The sequence below is a fragment of the Anopheles ziemanni genome, chromosome 3, assembly GCF_943734765.1.
Source record: "Anopheles ziemanni chromosome 3, idAnoZiCoDA_A2_x.2, whole genome shotgun sequence".
NCBI classification, from domain to species: Eukaryota; Metazoa; Arthropoda; class Insecta; order Diptera; family Culicidae; genus Anopheles; species Anopheles ziemanni.
Window position 1 is genome coordinate 30,621,727 of NC_080706.1, and position 21,363 is coordinate 30,643,089.

Sequence of the window (21,363 nt, forward strand, 5' to 3'; positions counted from 1 at the left end):
ACTATTATCTTAAACATCTATCTATTTTTACGACATTCTTACATATCCAGTGCCATCCATGTTTAATGGAGATTTCATTTACTAGATGTTGTTTTACTCATATGTAACTCATTTTAAGTTGGAAGTTTTGCTTGCAATAACTTATCAGTTATTAGGATTATAACGGCTTGTCGTGAGTTGGCAGCTGGAATGCTTGAATTGCTTTATTTACTCTTGACATACATTGAACAATTCTTATGTTATACCATACGCGAATATTTGATCGCCAGTCATTTAAGCTGGTTTATTGGAGAGATTGCACCATATACCACATAATATTATGTGGCCATTTGTGCCATCAAGTAGCATTTATTATCAGTTGTTTCCCATAAGCCACATGCCGTTGCCAGATACGGTTGTCTTAAGGGGCGCGTCCGGTTTGGTGAAACGGAACCGCCCGGCCTTGAGGATTATCATTTGGGTGCCGGGTCAATCCGATAAAACCACCAGTACTAGGCAGGTCGCCGGTGGAGACTCAATCAAACCGGCTGCGACATATAATATGTTCGCTCGGTGGATTCAATAAGGAAACAACACACCGGAGCACCATAGTAACGCCCTCATATATGGCACGCAAGACCCCGGAACAATCATCTCGAATCCGTTTGTTTATAAGCGCGTGAATTTACTGCACGTTTGTATTTTTATGTCTTGTTTGCGTGCGCGATATAAAAGAGAATTCCAGCACTGTGCGTCCGTCCGTGGTAACAGTTTTTCCACACTCCGGAAATCGATTGCCGTTGTGGGAATATTGTTTGGATGACCCGTACCCGTTGTACTTTGCTTTCACCAGAAATTCCTTTTCTAAACAACAACGACTTATTACACGCATGCACTATCTCTTTACAAGACCCTTGAATGTTTAAACATAACCCTAAGGGAAAAAAAATAGATTTCCTTCAGGACAAACGTTTTTTTTTTCTTCTGGCATAATCTGGTAATCTCAGCGACTCGGGCTTAGCTTCACATACCCTGATCCTCACCGAAATTCATTAGAGAACGGAGAAGTGATACTACCCCGTCGTGTTGATTGTTGACCTCTTACGGGTCAGCTCGAAAAACAAAGTCGTTGAACTTTCCGTCAGAAATCTGGGCAGCCGGCTTTCTCCACATCGCCCGGTTCGCTCCACATTTGGCATGTTTGTCGGCAGCATAGACAAAGCTACGCACCAACAACCAGCGATTCCTTCTGGAAGCGCGTTCTGCTATATTTGGATTATCAGTCGCGCCCGGGAGGGATAAGAAAGAAAAACATCGGCTGCACATCAGGTACCCCCAACGAAGTAACGCTCGAAGACAAGACAAGCCGGACGGAAAAAAGATTAAATTAAAAAAATACTCAACTGTCCAACCGGATGTTTTTCAGCACACGAGATGGCAACAGTCCGGCAGGAATTGGCTGTGACGGAACTCACGTTTACGCCCGTCCTGCGGTTTAATGTCTCGGGGCGCGCATCCTCGTAGCGGGAACGCAGCTGATAAGAAGGCGCACAAACGTGTCGGAAACGTATGGAAAAACGTCGAAAAAAGAAAAAGGGGGCCAGTAGTGCGAAGTGCTGATGGCCTTTGCGTAGCGAATTTCTACCCCCGGCGTACTCTTCACTCAAATGAAGGGATGAACCCAACGGTCGGGGACCGTAGCGAAAACCGCGTAGCGAATGTGTTATCTGCTGATTCATCATCAGCACCTTGGAGATGATGATGAAGGTGCCCCTCCCTATATGGGACGTGCATTCCCGCACGGTACCCGGCAGGAGGAATCCCGGTGACCTATTTCGTAGGTTCCATTCCATCATATCATCCAGTCGTTGAAGGACCTTCGGGAAAGTATCTCACTGTCTCCGGTGGGTATTTATCATACGTTGCATGCACTGCCATGTTCTGCTGTTGCTGAATTCTACAAAACTGTACACCAAATCGGCCGGTTTACGTTATCCTGAATGAATGAACAGGGTTCCTCCACACGAGAACGGACCCATCTTCCAGCGTGCCATTCGTTTCAATTCGAGAGTGTGTGTGTGTGTGGCTGTAGTGACGGTGAAAAGTTTTTAAATTACTTTCAAAGCACGTTGTGCCGTGAAAGTTTTCCGAAACTTCCGTCTCCTCACGCGTGTGCACCATAGGAAAAGGGACAACAGAGGCAATCCTCCAATGGAACGAGGCAAAAGGGCGGATTCCTGTTCGCAAACGCGGCCATCCGCAAGCAGTAGCAATGGGAAAGATTTGCGATCTCGAAACTGTTCGCACGGCAGTGCTGCCAGCAGCAGGCTGGTCGAGGACGTGCCACCGTCACCGAGGGTGCCGAGGGCCGCCGAATCCCACCTCCAAACAACGGGCAAGTTGTCAACAGCGTACCGGAGCGCGCCGCCCACCGTCCCCAGCGCTGCTGCCGCAGTGGTCGCCGCCGGGACCCGTTGTTTGGAACTGCTCGAGCAGGCCGTGGCACTGGAACGGCGCATGTCAGGAAGTAACGGCGGTGTAAAGGTGTCGTTCGACGAAATCGGCGATCTATGCTTCGTCACCAAGGTGAACGATAAACAAATTATCTTCTGCAACAACGGCGCTGGTGGCAACGGGCCGGGCCGCGTTAGAAAAGGGCCCGAACTGGCCCCGGGCGGCTCAGTTCCTCGTCAGTTTTCAGCCGGAGCAGACCGGGACCGAGCGGATCGTCGTGGGCAGAAGCAAAGTGCAGCAGCGGAGCGCATAGTGGCAGCGGTTGGTGTGGCCGATAGTGAACTGGTGGATTATTTGTATCTAGCGGCCGACGGGCAGGGTTGGTTGAGATACGAGCCAGCTACGAGGCTTGGTTGTGGGCCCACCGATCCGAGTGGTCCCAGCGCTCGCTGGTCCAGTACGGCATCACACTTTACCCGAGCATCGTCTGCGTCGGGGGAAACCGGTACCGATCGGGACGCAAAGGCCGCGGTCAAGCTCATCTTCGACAAACGGTCAGCAAACACCGCTACCAGAGCGGCCAGTGGTCACCAGCAGTTCGAGCAGTTCTGTGTCAAGTGTCGCGTCTACCTCTTGGAGCACTTTAACAAGTTTCGCAACAACGTCGGCGTGATGTCACGCGTAAGTTCCTAAATGCGGAGAGTAGAATAGATCAATCGTTCTCGAGTGAAATCCTAACCGAATCGGAATCAAAATCAGTGTTAAACCAGCGAGCAAATCCAAATCCCACGAACTCCAAACGTTCTCCAAAGTTGCCCACGTTACATCATCATAAGAATCGGTCACAATCACTTGTTTTGCATACACTTGATGTCCATGCAGTACCGTCGGGGTACATATCCAACGCACGAATTGGTGGTTTGTGAAGCGCGTGTTGACTACACGCCGAAAACGACCGTCAGGCATGAACGGTTCCTCACAAACGGAAGAAGACACTCTTTCCTCCGAGCGCGAAACTACGCCCAACCAACGGTGAACCCTCTGCGGAGTCCTGGGTATCGATTATCAACTCAAAAGCTAGTTCTTCCTATGCTCATGACGTTCGGGTACGAGCTCGGGCCTGGGAAATGGCGAGTGAGGCTGAAATAAATGGGCCAAAACAGGTCAGGCATAAATCCTGCCTTCTTGCCTGCCTATCTGGCTGCGTGTCCTTCTCAGTTTAGGCCTTTCCCGACGGTTTACCAAAAAAAAACAGTTTGATTAACTGAGTGTTCTGTCGGGGTTGGTTCTATACTCCGCCAGTTCGAAGTGGGGCTAGGCATGATAGATTGTAACTTACGGCATACGGTAGTGGAAGCTAGGGATATTTGTCAGAACCCAGTTTTGGACCTACAAATTGCACTTTGAAGGCAATCGAGTGATGAATTGTGTTGTGCCATGCACATCATCGAGCACGGGTTTATGGAAATTTCCTCCGCATTGAGGGCACCCCGAGTTGCGTTCTAATCCGTTCTCCCTAACAATTCAATCCACCCTACGCTCCGGGTGTCAGCATTTGACCGCATGATGCACACGATTTCGCACTGATAAGCGCCCACGAAGAATCCGGGTAAGCGGCCTTTTTACCGGTCACTCCCGGTGCAATTCCTGCGACCCACGTTCCTACCAGGCGCGGCAGCCAACCGGAAAGATTGAATATCAATCGTGCGGTCAGAATTTATAATACGTATACACTCACAGTACCGGTTATCGCCGGCGTGATCCTTAATGGCGCTGCAATTCGGTTCTCAAGCTGGCGGTGAGATGGAGTTGTGCGCGGGGCGGTGTTTTCGGAGGCATCGTGGGAAACTTACTCCAGCGACGGCGCACGTGATTACCACGAGCCTGGACGATGGAGGATTCACCATAGGCCAGCAGATTCTCCGCGAGGCAAAGTTCTCACGATAAGAGCCGTTTGATGCTTCCGGTTTCAAGAAATCGCGCCCTGGTCCTCACGGCCGTGCCCATCTTTCTGCCCATTGGACGACGTTCGACAGCATGTTGCCATGCAGTGGGCACGCTGCAAAAAGATCGTAAATTACCATCAATCTTGTACCGGTGCTGCCTCGGCGAAATCATGCAGGATCCACTCTTGTGATTACCTCAACCGCATTCGCTGCAGCCGCCATTCTAAGTTCTAACGCTCCGAAGCAGTTACTCTTTGAACCGTAAACCGTATCTCGATCGTGTGCGTGTCTGTGTCTCGGCCCCTCCGGAACGATAAGCCACAAGACAAGCTCCTTCGAGGGCAGCAAAGTTGCATCATCGCCTACCGGTTCCGATCGTCGTCGGTTCTTGAGCCGAGTCGGCGAGCAAAGTTCATCACCGGCGGGGTAATTATTTCCCGCAACTGGTACAGACTGGAAACCAGCACCTAACAGAAAAATTCCTCATTGAGTCGAAACTTGAATGCGTCTTAGGAAGTGCTAAACAGAACACAAGGCAAGACTACTTAGATTTGGTGATTTTAGGTTCGGGCAAAACAAAACAACACGGTTTATTTGTCAACAACACACGGTGCACTAGGTCTTTCCGATCGGATTAGGACACTATCTTTTATGAGGGTCGTTGAGTAACTCCATCCTTGTTGTAGTTCTGGTTTTTCTAAGCCGTCGTTCGATGTAACTAACGCAATGTTCCACCCTAGATTTCATCATTTCTAAGCTTAAACTTCTTCAGCTATGCAACTAACCTAGCTGAACATTCGCAATCACAACGTTTGATCTGCTGATTTCCCTCGAGAACCGGCCAACCAACTACTGTGTTTTCTTCCTTTTTAATCCAAAAGAAACACACAACCGCCTTCATAGCAAAATACTCCCTATCACTATCACCCACAACTATCGCTCGCCAGCAACAGAGAAGACGACGATCGGTTTCTTCGGAACGGACAAAATATTATTTGCATCGGGATCATCACAACTGACCCTCTACCCGCGCCTACCTTCTTCTCCCACACCTCTTTCAAGCAGCCATGCTGTGGGATGTGGGTGCACGTTGAGGTGCGTCAGGGAGCAACCTGCTCACATACTCGGATACCACGTGCGCCCGCGAGGACACACAGCTGCCGAATCAGCAGCGTACACGTGCTTCCGGCGAGGTGGACATTTTGTTTGGAAATTCCAAAACAAAACAAAAAAAAAAACGGAACAAGAAAAAAACCAACAAGGGTAGCGATTCGACGCTCCGCTTCGAGACGGTAGAGTACGAAGTTCGAAGTCCGTTGTACGTTGTTGTGGTGGCGAAGCATATGTATGTAGCTAGTTGGATTCCAGATCGCGACCCGCGGCCGGCGAGATGTGCAGATGATGAGTGTATTATGTTTCGAGCGCCGGACCCCAGATTAAGCGATGATTCTACGACAATCACCACGACGTGGCAGCAGATTGCAAAGCGTACCCGAACCGGTTAACGGTGGATTCGGTGGCACGGTTGCTGATAACGGTGTGCAGGCGTTGCTAGCACTGGTCTGTTGTTTAGCCTCGCCGTTGTCCTGTCAAACGCGATGACTCTATCGAATGCGCGTTGCCTGGGAGGAAATTGAGGAAGTTTTGAATTCCGCTAGTCAAAACTATTAGTACACTGTTTTTTTTACTCCTACCTGTTGCTTGCACTCGCCAATCGCGGAGGCCAAAATAAACCCTGTCAGTGAGCTGTCAAAAATAATCCATTGCTCCATAATAGCCCCCCAACTCAGCGGCGGAACACGTTCCTACGGCGTGTTGGAGCAGTCGAACGTCCGTTTCCTATTTTCCCACCGACCTCTCCCAACAATAATGCCCCTACTTGCAGTGGGAACCCCAAGTCAATGCTGCAAAATGGGTGTGTTGAAGAATGTTGCATCCTGGGGCGCCGGCCTCCATTGGGGAGCATCGGGTGGGTGGGCGGACTTTGATTTGCGCTGATTGCTTTCGCGCGTGATGGCACGCGATGTTTCGGGTCACTCCCGGGTGCCGCCGGGTTGTGTGCTAATTAGCGGACACGGCGAAACCAATCATTATTTCATCATGCCATCATTCTGTGGCTTCCGTCGCTTCCTTCCGGCTTCGTCACAAGCGTTGTTGTGTATCCAACATGGCTGCTCCCAACGTGAAAAGCTGACTTTCCATCCACAATCAACAGTCTCCGACCGACGAAGGGGTGGAATGGGAACAATAGACGTGAAGGTGTAGTTGGTGAAGTTATTGTTGAATTTGCTGAAAAGTACATGTCTGCAGGATGCTTCCTTTTGGAAAACCTTTGGTTCGATCTGCCAATGCCGATAACACTACAGACACACTTACACGAGCCGGGGTGTAGTTGAAACTTTGCAGACGCAACGCTTAATCGATATTATTGCTCGCAATAAGGCTTCGATTCGCGTTATGTTGAAAGCTTCGGTAGGGGTTATTGTTCTTCGCAATTAGAAATCAATGCCTAGAACATTAGGAGTTCGTTGCTTGTATATTTTTTAAGAGAGCCACTCGATCATTTGAACCAAATCACGATATATGTTGAGTTTAGTTTAGTTTAGTTTATGCTATTTTATTTTATGATACGTGCTATAAGTTATTAGGCCTGCTATAAGTGAAGTACATTTATTCCGATAATCATGAAGATTTGATTCCTGTAAACTTCTTGATTCGTTTGTAACATTTTCCTACGTTTTGCAAAGGGAAACATTACCAGCTTGCCTGACGTTAATGAACCCGGTTAATTTGAACCGAACCCGGGACCTTTCCCTTCAAAATTCGATTATTCCAAATGAAACAAAAATTGGTTCGCTTAGAACCAGCGGTAATCTGCCAAGCCGGAACACAGAAGCCAACGGTGCTGAAATCATTACTTCCGCACCTCCGCTTCCGCATCCGCATTCACTCCGGTATCGCATTGCTTCGTTCCGTTTCTGATCCTTCTGTCGCTATCGATCAAATTTTGCAGCCAATCCTATCCCCGGAAAAAACGGGCCTCTCCACCAGTTTGGTCCAACGAACTCACACACGCACACCTGAGGAGGGTGAGGCATGGTGTGTGGTGGTGCAAGCACTTCGAGGAGCCTAAGGGGTGGCCTATTTACGAATTTTGGTTACTACAATTTTCGATCTCACAAAACTTTTACTACTCGCTCCACTCCGGAGGGAAAATAATGATCGCCCAACTAGTCACCCCACGGCGCGGAAGAGAGCACGAGGGGAAGGGAGGGATTGGTGAAACTAAAAACGGAGCATGGATGGTGGTGGGGTATGCTCATAAATCAACCCCTGCTTGTGTTCTGTCCTCCAGGAAGCTTCACTGTCTTGCTTTACCTCCCCGTGGTGGTTCCGTGATATGTCCACCGTGGAAAAATATGCCCCATCGATATTCGGATGGTTGGACCAGATTTGGCTCCCACCCACGCCACGAGAGGCCGTGGAAAGATTGCGAATATTTTTCCCGATAATAAGATGGAGAAAAAATAGACCGACATTGAGACAGAAACGAATGGAAGGGTCTTTCCCTGGCGGTGGGGATTTGTGTGTGTGTGTGTGTTTGCGCTACTATGAGGTCGTCGTAGTTCGTAAATATTATCGAATCGCGTTCCTTCCTGTCCTTCGATCATGTGCTTTGAGAGCTTCCTCCTCGGAAGGAAGCACTTGGACCCCAACAGCAAGCAAATGCCCTGCAAATGCAAAGCGGCGGGGCTCGCCTGTCATAAATAATCATAAAAATTCTAGCGTGCCTTTCAATAACGTCCCGTAAACAAGTAAATAAATAAATGGAAAAATGCTACGAGCAGCCTATCTATTTATGGGCGATTTTTCCCTCCGTAGGCCTTGTCTCGCACGTCACCATTTGACAAAATGTTTGGTTCCGGAAAAACGGGAATATCCATTCTACATTCGATAAAAATCTTCCTTCCGCCGCACGGCTTCCAGTTTTTCCTTGACGACCTGTTCGGAAGAAGGGGACAAACGGGTTCCTTACATTACCTACAGGACATGTTCCTCCATGCGGCATCTCTATCGATATCAACGAGCTTCCAATATTGAATGTAAAGAATGTGTGTTTATTTTATTTTATTTTTTTCTTTTCATTCACTCGAGAGGGAGAAAGGAAAGTTAGTTTTGATGCAATTTTATTTACTACAGTTCCCTGCCGAGGGTTAACTAGGGAGTACACGGAATTTCCTTTGCGCTTGGTGATGAATTATGGGCGTTTGTTTTATTGTGGGGTAATTTCAATGTGTGGTATGCGCGAATAATCACTACCCTGGCCGCAAGTCGATTTATTTCCAAACCTCAGGACGATAGATTCGGGGTAGGAAAATGTTGAAACAGCACATCGTCGTTGATTAAAGATAGTCGATTTCTTCCCAGCATGATCTTTTTGCGTAAATCAAGTTTTTTTTCGAGAACATTATTTGTATTTCAGTTTTTTTTCTCAATTCTCACCCATTTAATGTTAGCAAACTGTGAATCCCTTTAGTTTAATCGGCTTTACAGAAAAAAGAAAGCAACAAATAAACATTACAAAATCAGCTTACTTTACTACTGAAAGCAATACGTTTATGCAACGTTCTTCTTCTTCTTCTTCTTCTTCTTGGCGTAAACGACCTCTTGGTCATGCCTGCCCGTTAAGGGCTTACGAGACTTGTTTCCCTGTTGTACGTACGTGGATAGTCAGTCCTCTCGTACAGGGGAGGGTCCGGTTTCGGTTGGGATTCGAACCCACGCCGTCGAGGTGGTGAGCCCCGGCGCTCATGGGCCGATTTTCTAACCGGCGCTACCGCTCGGCTGTCGCGGACCCCCCCGCAACGTTCATGTGTTTTGAATAAGCGCTGCAATACCTGAACTTTCCCATCAGTATTCATTCAACCATATTACTGATTCAAAACTGATTCGATCATATAATCAAGCCAAATGGTGGTGCAAATGGCACAATAACGTAAACAAAGTTTTCAAAAGAAAACATCTCCCTGAATGTCTCGTAACTAAAGGTATCGTTTCTAAAAATACCATCCATTATAACAGCCTAGTTTGATTGACGTCGGCTTCATTCAATTGTCAAACCAATTAACAGCGACAACCATGGTAATTTCGGTTGTTTACTCATAAAAGGGCAACTAGGAATCAACAATGACACGTGGAAATTACTTAATGCGCCGTGGCGAGCTCTAGCCGTGTTTTCCATAACAAATGTTGCTCACTCAAGTGATCAGGTTGTAAGGTCAGATTGTTTGTTGGCGTTTCAACGTTTCCGGAAAATCAATATGAAAAGTATTTTCCAATGTATCTTCACATGCAAAAACATCTTAAAGTTTTATTAGCACATTCGTGGATTAAATATTTTCTTCTTGTTTCTACTTTTTCGGGATGTGATGGGTCTAGGAGGTGTTTTGAACCCGCACTGATAAGTGTTTGAGCAGGCGTTCGTAGAATCGCATTTTTTTTACTACCAATGAACTAATAAAAAAATATTTTCACGGGACTCATTTTCCAAACCGATGAAAGTACCTGTTTAACCCACACGGACACGCGGTACCTGCTCCTCTATATAATATACCTACGTTGGTTCCAAACATAAAATAATCTACCCCAACGGTTGATGACCGTTTTCAAATGAGCAGTATAAGTTTCTCCCGATTCCGCTAGATGGCGCGGTCAAGTTCACATTCCATGTTATCCATCGCTAGAACTAGAATGGAGTGGAAGAAGTATATATACAATGTGAAACACGCATCATTCGTCCTAGCTTCGGCTGGACATATACTAAAATTGGAACGATACAGAGAAGATTAGCATGGCCCCTGCGCAAGGATGACACGCAAAATCGTGAAGCGTTCCACATTTTTTTGCAATAATGATGTTTGGTATTTCTTTTATTTTTCTGAAGTAGGCATGTAACGCTTTTGTAATTGTTTTCGACTTTGTTCAATTAGACCACTTTTAAAGGTACAACATTTTGCGAATCCACAATCACACTTAATTTCTTAACAGCTCAACCTAATGTATCCGATCACATTGGGACGTTCCCGGTCGGGATTCGAACCGTAGCCGTCGATGGTGTAGCCCCGAAATAGAGAGTAACAATACCTTACAACTCACTTGTGTTGTTCTTGACACGTGCCACAAGTGGTGTTCCCTCAACCATGACCATGCGTACTCTATCAAACTCGGAGAATCAAGGGTCCTGGTCCCTGGTATGGGACATTTAAACCACGTGTTTCCCCCTCAGCTCATAATTTACATCGTGTGGTTGTCCGGCACCCTCTCACATATGTTTCATGACGTCGTAATTGTTATTCACCTGACCACCGGCTACCACACCGAGGCGGACACAATATCTCGTCCTTGCGTGGGATCTTTTTCGTGGGATATCGATTTTTTCCAGACCCCGAGGAGTTCGGTGAGTCTACCATGGCGACGATGGTTGGTTCTGTTTTGATTGCCGACTCTTGGTTGCCGAAATGTCGGACCCCAACAATAATGACCACTGCGGTGGTTTAGGGGTTTTGTCAGCGTCCGGGTTGTCCACCTCACAGTAGCAAACGTGGCGTGAATGGTGGTCAATGTTGCCTGGCTTATCGTCTGTTTATTAGTTGTTGTACTTTGGATGATGAGAAAAGTTGTATCTTTTAAGGTGACTTCGATGTGAGTCGTAAGTGACGAACTTATAGTTAAATAATTATTTTCTTCGCTGAATATCTTTCGCCACAGCTGAACGGTAAGGATTGTGCCCCAAGTTTGGGCCTGCGCCACTCGGAAGGAGGAGGAGGAGGTGGAGGCAGTGCCGGTGGTACGACGTTTGGCAGTGGCACGAAAAAGCAACCATTCTCTAGGCCCTTCAATAAGAGCCGGCTCGAAACGTCCGCCGCATCGTCGGCCGGTGGTGGAAGCGGTGCGAACCACGGGCCCTCATCGACAGCCAGCAGGATGCCGGGAAGTAGCAGTGTCACGGCCAGCAGTGCCGGAACGCCACCCAGTGCGGCGGACACCAGCGCTCTTATACGGCAGAACAACGAGCTGCGCCATCGGCTCCAGGAGGAAGCGAACAACTATCGGCGACGGTTGGACACGTACAAGCAGGCCCAGAATAACCAGGCGGCCCTGGTCAGCCGCTTGCAGGCGAAGGTGCTCCAGTACAAGCAGCGCTGCACGGACCTGGAACATTCGACGCCACCAGGCGGTGGGATGTGCTCCAGCGGAGGGGGTGGTGGAAGTGGCCGTTATGGTGGTGGAGCAGGAAGTCGTGAGCCATCGCCGGGATCAAGACATCACGGCCACCACGCTCCGGCCTCCCCACCTCCTGGAGGGGTGGGTTCCGGCATTTGCCAGGATGCCGGGGGACCACTAAGCCTACCGTCCGTATGCCCGGTGGCTCGGGAAAGAGCTCGGTCACGGTCGCGATCGCAGTCCCCCTGCCGGAAGTACTCCGAAGGATCGCACGACGAAGTCAGACATCAGCTTGACGAGGAACGACGACGGTAGTTATTGGTAGAAGTTTTTCCCTTTGCAAAACCTAAGCCTTCTTTGTTCTTGTTACACAGATGCGAAAAACTACTGGTCGAAAACTCCTGCCTGCGGCAGCAGTTGGAGGAGTCTCATCGTACCAACGAAGCGCTTACGAACGATCTCCAAAAGCTTACCAACGATTGGGAAAGCTTACGCGATGAACTACTAAACAAGGAAGACGAATGGAAGGAGGAAGAGCAGGTGAGCGCATGTTATGACTATCTCCACATTGAGTCTATCTGCAGAGTAAGCGCGACAGCGGCACCGCGGATCTCGCGCACTCCACTCCATTGTGTTTGCACCACGCGAGGGGATAGGATGTTCTATTTTTAGAACCATCGCCGTCTGACGCGCGGAAGAAACGACTGCGTTTGCCACGATTGCAGCAGCATTTTTTAAACATCGCTACAATAGCATGGTGCCGTGTGATTAGAACCCGTGAAAATCCGTCCGTTTCTCCAGGTTACAATCATAGGAAGTGATGATACGGTATGATCAAGCCATTCGATGCTTGATACCGACCAGCCAACCAATGTTACGACAAAATATGGTCGGCATGGATAAGGTCTGATCCTGATTGCCTGCAAATCTAAAATAAATATGTTCCCTTGGTACTGAGGCGACACGGTAAGGAAGAGCGCCTAAAAGGCCAAAACACAACGTACATGTTGCGGCAGCAGATAAAACTTAAAAGCTTGCCAACATCGATTTTTTGTGCAGGTCAATGTGTGTACAAGAGGTTCAAAAAGTGACATTTTCTTACCAAGTAGATGTATGGAAAAAGGAAACAAAAACATAGACTATATTTACAATTATTCGACCGTAGTTTGAACATCAACGAACCGTACGCATTTTACATCTTCAAAATCTTATCTTTGAAAAAATGGACACGCTTTTCTCTTCTTAATCTTCTTCATAATGGCCTCACTAGACAAGTTCTCTGTCCTCTCGTACAGGGGAGGTGTTTTTACTGACAGCAATAACTTCTTATAATTAAATAATTTGCTTTCAATACGGTGCAATACGGTTATAAAACAAACATATTTGATCTTTAGCAATCTTATTACAATAACTGTTTTAAAGACACATTGAATTTGTAGTTGAAGCTTAACAGCGATTTGACAGTTCAGAGAAACGATGTGTCAAAGCATCCCTTTTGCTTTTCATCCGCATCCTTATCCATCGCTAGAACTGAAATGGAAGGTCGCAGGTATATATACGAAACAAAATGTCCTTCCTTCGTCCTAGCTTCGGCTGGACATATACTAAAATTGGAACGATACAGAGAAGATTAGCATGGCCCCTGCGCAAGGATGACACGCAAAATCGTGAAGCGTTCCACATTTTTTTGTCACATACTTCCTCTTTTGGTAATTATTATTTATTATTTATCAGAGATAGAACTTTTTTCAGTCATTATTAGGAGAATATGCCGGTCTTAGTTGGGATTCGAACTCATGCCGTTGCGAGCCATTTTCGCTATTTTTGTTCTGTTTGTTTTTTTCATTTAGTAGTTCTTCATGGATTAACGATTACTTATTTCCGTTGAAGGCATTCAATGATTACTATAACAATGAGCACACGCGCCTGCTGAAGATGTGGCGCGAGGTTGTCCAGGTGCGCCGCATGTACAACGAGATGGCTTCCACGACCAAGATGGAGCTGGGTCGGATGCATCTCGAGCTCTCCGGAACGGCCCGCGAGGTAACCGGAGCCTGCGGCGGTGTGTCAGTAAACTTAAAGCAATCATCCAAGTTTGAGGTAAGTGTTGTCCAGTGTCGAAATTGCCCCAGCTTCGAACCAGAGACTTAGAGATTCCTTTTATGTTGCATACAGGAAGCGCAGCAGATGCATATCGAGCGTGAAAATATGGACCTGAAATCGCAGCTCGGCGAACTGCGCATCCAGTACGAGACGGCCCGACAGGAAATCAGCCAGCGGGACCAACGGATGCAGCAAATGGCCCAGGAGCTGAAGCTGCTGGACGACCGGTACACGCAGGCCGACAGTCAGGCCGCCCAGGCTCATCGCATGAACGACGAAGTTGAGCGACTGCAAACAGCGTTGCGCGACATTGCGCACGCCGTGGTGCAGGACGCAGAATCCAGCGCCTCGGCCGAGATGGGGGCCCACCTGCACCTATCGCAACCGGTCTCGGGACTATCGCCCGGGGTGGCTCCCCGCTCGCCGAAGAGAAGCGCGGCGGGGGGCGGTGGACTGCGGGCCTCACAGGCGTTCGCCGAAGGTACTATCTCGGCAGTGCAGGCTGCCTTGCATAAGTACCAGCTGGCGATACACGACCTGCAGGTGAAGCTGCAGACGAACAATGATGCGCTGAAGGCCACCAAGAAGCAGTACGAGAACTGCGAGCATACGCGCGATGTGCTGTCCGGCAAGGTGGGCGAGCTGACCGAGAAGCTAGACTCGGCCAACCATCAGCTCTCGGAACTGTACAAGGAGCGGGACAGTCTGCAGAAGACGCTCGATGGCTTGCGCTCGGATAAGCACACGGTGGAGCGAGGCAAGGCGGAACTCAACTCCATTGTAAGTGCCCGCTGTGTGCCCGTGTTCCTTCGTGACCACTACTGACTCATTTTCTTCTCTCCGCAGGTTGAAAGTTTAAACACTGACTATGAGAAATTACAAAATGTCAATAGCAAACTGCAAAAAATGTACGACGCACTGGAGGAGGAGAAAAAGATGGTCGAGCTGGAGTTGCAGCGAGTGCACAAAGATAAAGACATTCAAGAAATGAATTTAAGGTATGTTATAAACATTACAAAGCCCAAATAATGTAAAAAGATTCTACGGAGAAAAAAAAATCAGGAGATTTCGACCGTGACAGGACTCGAACCTGCAATCTTCGGATCCGAAGTCCGACGCCTTCTCCATTAGGCCACACGGTCGCTTGGAAACTTCTCTCTCAAACGTGTTTATAAACGGAGAGACCTTTTTTTAACCCCAATTTGGAAGTTTCTCTCCATGCTCTCTTGCGTTCTGTTGGGAACAACGAACAGTGAGAACAGTTTTTATTATGGCATCTATCGGATGCCTAAAATAATAATAATACAGTTTTATCATTTAACAGTTCGCAAAAGGCCTAAACAAAATAGTATTCTACTTTTCAAAATGTTATTAAAAACAAGAAAACGGAGTGGTCAAAAAAATTCGTGAAAAAAATTCCCTCAGTCTCTCCGTGACAGTGCGTGCTCGTGAGAGCATTCACTGCCGTGACCAGGATTCGAACCTGGGTTACTACGGCCACAACGTAGGGTCCTAACCACTAGACGATCACGGCTATGAGACTGAGATGCATTTCTGCGTCCTTATTTTCATATAAAAATAATCAAAATGGCCATTTTTCATATTCTAATACGCAATAAGACCGCCGAAGATTCCTTGTATGTATAATTCACGTCACCAACATTCGAACCTGGGGTTACTACGGCCACAACGTAGGGTCCTAACCGCTAGACGATCACGGCTATGAGACAAACACGTTAGATTTACATCAGTATCCACACAACAAGCAATGCTGGCAATTTCTACTGTCGTTTTGTTGCATATTTTCCAGAGCGGAAGAAGAACGATGCAGCCGGTTGCGCGAGGAAACAATCACGCTTCGCGAGGAATTGAACAAACTTTATCTTTCGCGTGACTTGCTCGAGCAGCAGCGCATTGAATCAGATGGCCTGCTGAACATGCTCGAGAAACAGAAACTTGAGCTAGAATTCGAACTGGATCGTGTTACGGGCGAGCGGAACGAGCTTCATTCCGCCCTAGAGAAGCGAACGTGTTCCAATGACCATCTGGACCAGGAAATTCGCCAGCTAAAGACCACCGTAGCACAGCTGGACGAGGAACGCAACAAACTGCGCGCTCAATCCTGCGACCAGGGAGCCGATCTGGCGTCTTTGAAGAAGGAACTAATCAGCGCGGAACAGGCTCGCCTTGACTTGGACTCGGAGAAGCTGGCCATCAGCGAGCGGTTGAAGTGTCTCGAGTTGGAAAAGGACAAGATCGAGGCGGAGCTGAGTTGTGTAGCGCGCGAGCGAAACGATCTGAGCAACCAGTTGGCAGCTATTTCCCGCAAAAAGGAAACCATAGGCGAGGAAGTGATGCGTTTGCGGCAGCGTCTCGAACAGTCGAACGAAATGAATGGTCGGCTGAACCGTTCGCTCGAAGAGTTGGTCAAGGAAAGCGAAGAAAAGACGGTCACCATTGAGGGACATGAAAAGGAACTGCAAAGATTGCAGGTAAGAAAAGCAAAAAAAATTTCCGTGCGTCGGCCGGGAATCGAACCCGGATCAACTGCTTGGAAGGCAACTATGCTGACCATTACACCACCGACGCTTCGAGAACAAACACCGCATACAGCTGTATTTTAAACACACGGCACATTTTCTTCTCTTTTTCAATTCAAGGAGCAACTCGCTTCACTTCGAAGCGAAAAGGAATCATTGGAGGCTGTCCTCTTCGACACCAACACTTCGCTCGAAGAATCCGAAGCGAAGAAGGATGCACTGGAACGAGAAAACCAGGACCTGCTGATCAAACAAGAATCGCACAAGGCCCTAATAGCTCGCCTCAACAAGGACCTGGAAAATGCAGAACGGCGTGCACAGGACATCAAAATACAGCTCACGAATGCGGCCGCTAACCAAGAGGCCGAGTTCTTGCAGAAGCTCTCCAGCCTGCGAACGTTCAGTGAGGAGAACATTAAGAAGCTAAACGAAGAGAAAGAACAAATCCGACAGACACTCGAGAAGCGCAGCCAGCAGGCGCTGCAGGCGCTGGAAAGCTCAAAGGACATGGAAATACAACACCTGAAGGAGCAGTTCGAGTCGCTCCAGATGCATCTGGAAGCGCTGAACCAGCAGCACGAGGAGGTGATCCTGCGGGCGGAAAATGAAAAGCAGCAAGCCCTCCTGATCGCCCACCGGGACAAGCAGGCGGTGATCGAGAAGCTGGAGGTGACCGCACGCGAGCTAAAGAACGAACTGGAGAACGGCGATCGCCTGAAGCGTGAAATGGCCGCACGGCAGGAGAAGGATCGTACGTCGATCGGATGCCTACGGGATGAAATTTCCAAGATGCGCACGAAGGCGGAAGAAGCGCGCATTCGGGCGGAGGAGGAACACAACCGTCTCGAGGTCGCTGCAGGCTCACTGCGGGAAGAGAAGGATACCCTGCTGAAGGACGTGGAAGAGCTGAAGGTACAGTTGCGTCTATCGGAGGATCGTAGTGACGCTCTGAATCATCAGCTTCAAGATACGCAACGTAAATTGAAAGAAGGTAAGTTAAATATTCCATGGAAGTAGGACATATTGCTTGACGATCTCTTTATTTGCGCTCACTTCAGCTGAGAATAACACCGATGTCACAAGAAAAGATTTGACTGACACACGACGAACCCTGGCGGACAGTAACATCGAAAGAGACAAGTACGCCAACAGCAACAAAGAGTTGAGAGATCACGTCAAGCGGGTCGAGGAACAACGTCGCCAACAGGCACGTACGATTGAGGATGCACTTAGCAAGATTTCATGTAAGTTTACTTTAGTTCACCCCGTAACGGAGCTATATAATCGGAATCCGGTGTTTTCTAGCTCTGGAGGACACTCGCAATACACTGGAACAGGATAAGGTGCGTCTCCAGACAATCCTAAAGGAGACGGAGACCAACGTCACCAAGTTGAACCAGGAATTGTCGACGGCCCAAACGGACATCCAGAAGTTCCAGACGGATACCACCCAGAAGGACGCGTCGGAGAAAGAGCTCCAGGCACGACTTACGAACGAGTGCGAAGAGAAGGAACGTGTTCTGGCGGAATTGCACCAAATCAAAAAGCAAATGGCCGACTTAGAGGGAACACTGTGTGCTACCCGCCAAGAGCTGGGACGGGCACGCTGTAAGGCAAACCAGGACGAACACCGGTTCCACCAACGCGAGCAGGAACTGTGCGGTCGCATGGAAGAGGGCCGTGGGCGTGAAAAGCGTCTTGAAGATCAGAAGCACAACCTGGAAGTTTGTCTGGCCGATGCCACACAGCAGATCCAGGAGCTGAAGGCTCGCCTAGGTGGTTCGGAGGGTCGTGTACGGGCACTGGACGAGCAGCTCGTGCAACTGGAGACCCAGAAAAAGGAGGTAGAGAATAAGCTGAGTTCGATCGGGCACACACTACGCCGCATCGCGGGCATTCAGATGGATGGTTCGGTCAGTTTGCCGTACCGTTTGATGAGCCCATCGCGCCGTTACAGCCCGGCAAGGACTGGTCGCTCCGAGCGGGATGACTATGCTCATCACCATCAGCATCATCACCATCATCACCATCAGGGCCACGAGACGCGTAGCCTGTCAGGCGAGAACATACTGATCGATGTCGATCCGGAGATGGTACGTAAAGGCGTACGTACGCTGATGCAACAGATCGCACACATCGAGCGCGAGCGGGACGATTTCAAGGTACAACTGTGTACCGCCCGGAAGCAACTGCAAGAGGGTAGTGACGCTCAGCTACGACTCGAGACCAAGATCAATAAGCTACAGCAGCACAACCGAGCTATCCACGAGGACAAAACTAACCTAGAGGCTCGTTTGGCGCAGAAGACGAGCACCTTGCAGTCGGTGGAGGAAACTCTGCGCCAGAAGTCGGACGAGCTGACGTCGGTGCGAGAAAAGGCAGCCCAGTTGGAGCAGTCTCTGGGAAGCACTAGCGAGGAGAAGGCTCACCTGGAGGAGCGGCTGGAAAAATGTCGCCAAACTGGAGCCCGGCTCGAGTCGGACAAGCGCCACCTGCAGGATGAACTTGCCCGCACGGAGGGACGAGCCTCGAAGCTCGATCTACAGCGTGTCGCTCTCGAAGGCGACATACAGCGACTACAGATGGCCATGCAGGAACGGGACTGTACGATCCGCAATCAGCAGGAGCGACTTGAAAATCAGCAACGTTCTTTGACGCAGCTCGAGGATCGTTGTGTTGCGCTGAAGAGCACGGTTGACCAGCTTAAGGAGCGTCTGCAAGCCGCCGCCATCACGGAGACAGAGCTGCGTGGTGAGATAGCCGGCCTGCAGCGGCACAATGCCGACCAGGGTCACACGTTTGCACTGGGACAGGATAAGCTGAAGCAGATCCAGAAAACGCTCACCAACAGCGAAAACGAACGGCGTGTGTTGGCAGAACGGCTGGACGCCGCCCAGCATACGATAAATGAACTGCGCCGCAACCAACAGGCCGCCCAGGACGGTACCACACGCCTCCAGGAGCAATTGGCCGAGTGTGAGGTGCAAAAATCTACCCTCGAGAGTCAGCTACGTTTGGCGAAATGGAACCAGGAAACGAGCGAACAGCTAGCCGCCACGGGAAGCGCGGGAGCTGGAGGCAGTGACCAGGAGCTCAGCCGGCAGCTGGTCAACTCCCAGCGCGAGCGAACGGAACTACGTAACAAGGTGGAAGCGCTGAGCGAGAAGATACGCACACTGGAGCATGAAAAACGTGCCCTAACCGGAGGCAAATACGATCGGGCCGAAAAGAAGACCATCGGTGGCGAGTACGACTCGAACCGGCTCGAGTCCGGTACCTACGATCAAGGATCATCGACACGTTTCAGCTGCGGCCTGGATCATGCCCAAATCGAACAGGAAAGTCGTGATCTGCGCATGAAGGTGCGCCGCCTGGAGACGATGCTGGCCGAAAAGGAAGCCGAATTGGCTCGCTCCAAGGCAAAGCTGCTGGAGTCGCCGAGCAAGAGTATCAGCAGTTTAGGGGTCGGTGTTGGAGACGTAGAGCGCTACCGAAGCGCGCAAGTGCAGGCCGAACGGCTGCTGGATGCCCGGGAACAGTCACACCGGCAGCAGGTGACCCGCTTGGAGAATCAGGTATCGATGCTAAGGGAACAGCTGGCGCAGGAAGCGAAGCGACGCCAGCAGTACATACTGCGTAGCTCTAGGGCAGGACGAGAAATGCAGCAACTGCGCCAAACCATTGGCGATTCGCTGCGAAACGTCGCTCAAGATCCACTGGACACTGGCCTGCTGGAAAGTGAAGCTCGACGGTAAGTGCAAGCGGTAACGTTTAACCGATCCTTTCCCACTAACTGGCTGGTCATTTCTCATCTGTACGTGCAGGTTGGACACAGCCGTTTCGATGAGCCTTCCGCCGACAACATCCGCCGGTCGAGGTGGAGACTACGATCGTAGCCTGAGCCCAACGTTCCGCTAAAGGAAGCGTGATCCCATTTCTTCACTGCCGGTTAAACACCTATACTCACGTAAACTGCCAACGCGATAGACGATGGTCGCCGCAGAACAACGAATATATGATTAATATTTTGATACGACCAGATAGCATTATTTGCAACGATTTAAGATCATGGTCACCAGTTTCTCATAGAAACCCACAGGTTTTTAAACAAACATTTTTTTGTTTTTTCTAGTGGAAGGTAAAGTCAAATTACATTTACAACAATTATCAGTTACGTTCAGTTCAGTTCAATAAGTTATTTACATAAAATTAAATGCATTCCGTGCAATAGCATCTCACTAGCTTAGCCAGGACTTCAGTCGTCTAACCAAAGTAAACCAACCAAAGTATCAATGATCAGTACATGCTTTAGTAAGAATATTAAGTACTTCGAATAGTAGGAACCTCTAATCCGTCCAGTAGGGTCTAGACCAGATTAGTCTTTTTATTAATTCCAACGCATCATAAGCACGTACAATAATGGCAAACAATCAGAACGAAAGTGCATGATTGAATAGGATAAGATTAAGGTAGCGACACTTTCAACCATTCACCCTAAAACATGAAAAGCATCGCTTTGGAAATTATCAAATCATAAGAGTTGTTCCTTTAGCGTGTAAGCTCGTCATATCTGTGCAAAGTTAGTCATCAGTTCAATCAGGTACCCGTACCATGTTTCAAATAAATATTTCATGCTAAAATCACCATGTGTGTTGAACCAATCCGAGTGATCTCTCGTATAAAGGTGTCCTGTGATAGAACGAAATTATGGAGTTCAAATACCCAAATTTGTAGCCGTACTCATGACCTTTCTAAATAGCCGTGATCGTATAGTGGTTGGAATTCGACTTAAGTCCCGCATCATGTTTCGAAAACATACTCTATGCTCTCAACCTATTGTATGTTTATGTTGAAACCAAAATAGAATCCTTCCGTTTCCTATGAAAAACCTTTTTGTAGAATTGTTACTGTAACACAGTTATAAGTTTCAACGTACTGAAAAACACATCTCTCAATAGCCGTGATCGTCTAGTGGTTAGGACCCTACGTTGTGGCCGTAGTAACCCAGGTTCGAATCCTGGTCACGGCAGTGTAGCAATGCACTGTCACGGATGGGAGTGAAAACTTTTTTGCCTATATTTTCGAAGAATTTCTTTATTTTAACTGTCGCTCTTTTT

General features: G+C 48.7%; 1 protein-coding gene and 6 non-coding genes across 7 annotated transcripts; 4 read left to right on the forward strand and 3 right to left on the reverse strand.

Moving 5' to 3' along the window:
• The first annotated feature begins 2,451 nt into the window (after positions 1 to 2,451).
• Positions 2,452 to 20,164, forward strand: LOC131287345 (rootletin). The gene is made up of 11 exons (XM_058316387.1): positions 2,452 to 3,114; positions 11,148 to 11,914; positions 11,978 to 12,143; positions 13,494 to 13,703; positions 13,779 to 14,486; positions 14,553 to 14,704; positions 15,517 to 16,198; positions 16,367 to 17,237; positions 17,305 to 17,490; positions 17,552 to 19,997; positions 20,071 to 20,164. Exons 1-11 carry the CDS (start codon positions 2,497 to 2,499, stop codon positions 20,162 to 20,164), a joined length of 6,900 nt encoding a protein of 2,299 aa, XP_058172370.1. The 5' UTR covers positions 2,452 to 2,496.
• On the forward strand, positions 10,176 to 10,282 carry LOC131290099 (U6 spliceosomal RNA). Its single transcript, XR_009189279.1, has one exon. It is a non-coding gene; the product is annotated as a U6 spliceosomal RNA (small nuclear RNA).
• LOC131290100 (U6 spliceosomal RNA) lies at positions 13,184 to 13,290 on the forward strand. The gene has a single exon (XR_009189280.1). It is a non-coding gene; the product is annotated as a U6 spliceosomal RNA (small nuclear RNA).
• Trnar-ucg (transfer RNA arginine (anticodon UCG)) lies at positions 14,776 to 14,848 on the reverse strand. The gene has a single exon. It is a non-coding gene; the product is annotated as a tRNA-Arg (tRNA).
• Positions 15,169 to 15,240, reverse strand: Trnah-gug (transfer RNA histidin (anticodon GUG)). Its single transcript has one exon. It is a non-coding gene; the product is annotated as a tRNA-His (tRNA).
• Positions 16,224 to 16,295, reverse strand: Trnag-ucc (transfer RNA glycine (anticodon UCC)). Its single transcript has one exon. It is a non-coding gene; the product is annotated as a tRNA-Gly (tRNA).
• A 1,039-nt stretch (positions 20,165 to 21,203) lies between the features above and the next one.
• Trnah-gug (transfer RNA histidin (anticodon GUG)) lies at positions 21,204 to 21,275 on the forward strand. Its single transcript has one exon. It is a non-coding gene; the product is annotated as a tRNA-His (tRNA).
• Positions 21,276 to 21,363: the final 88 nt, after the last annotated feature.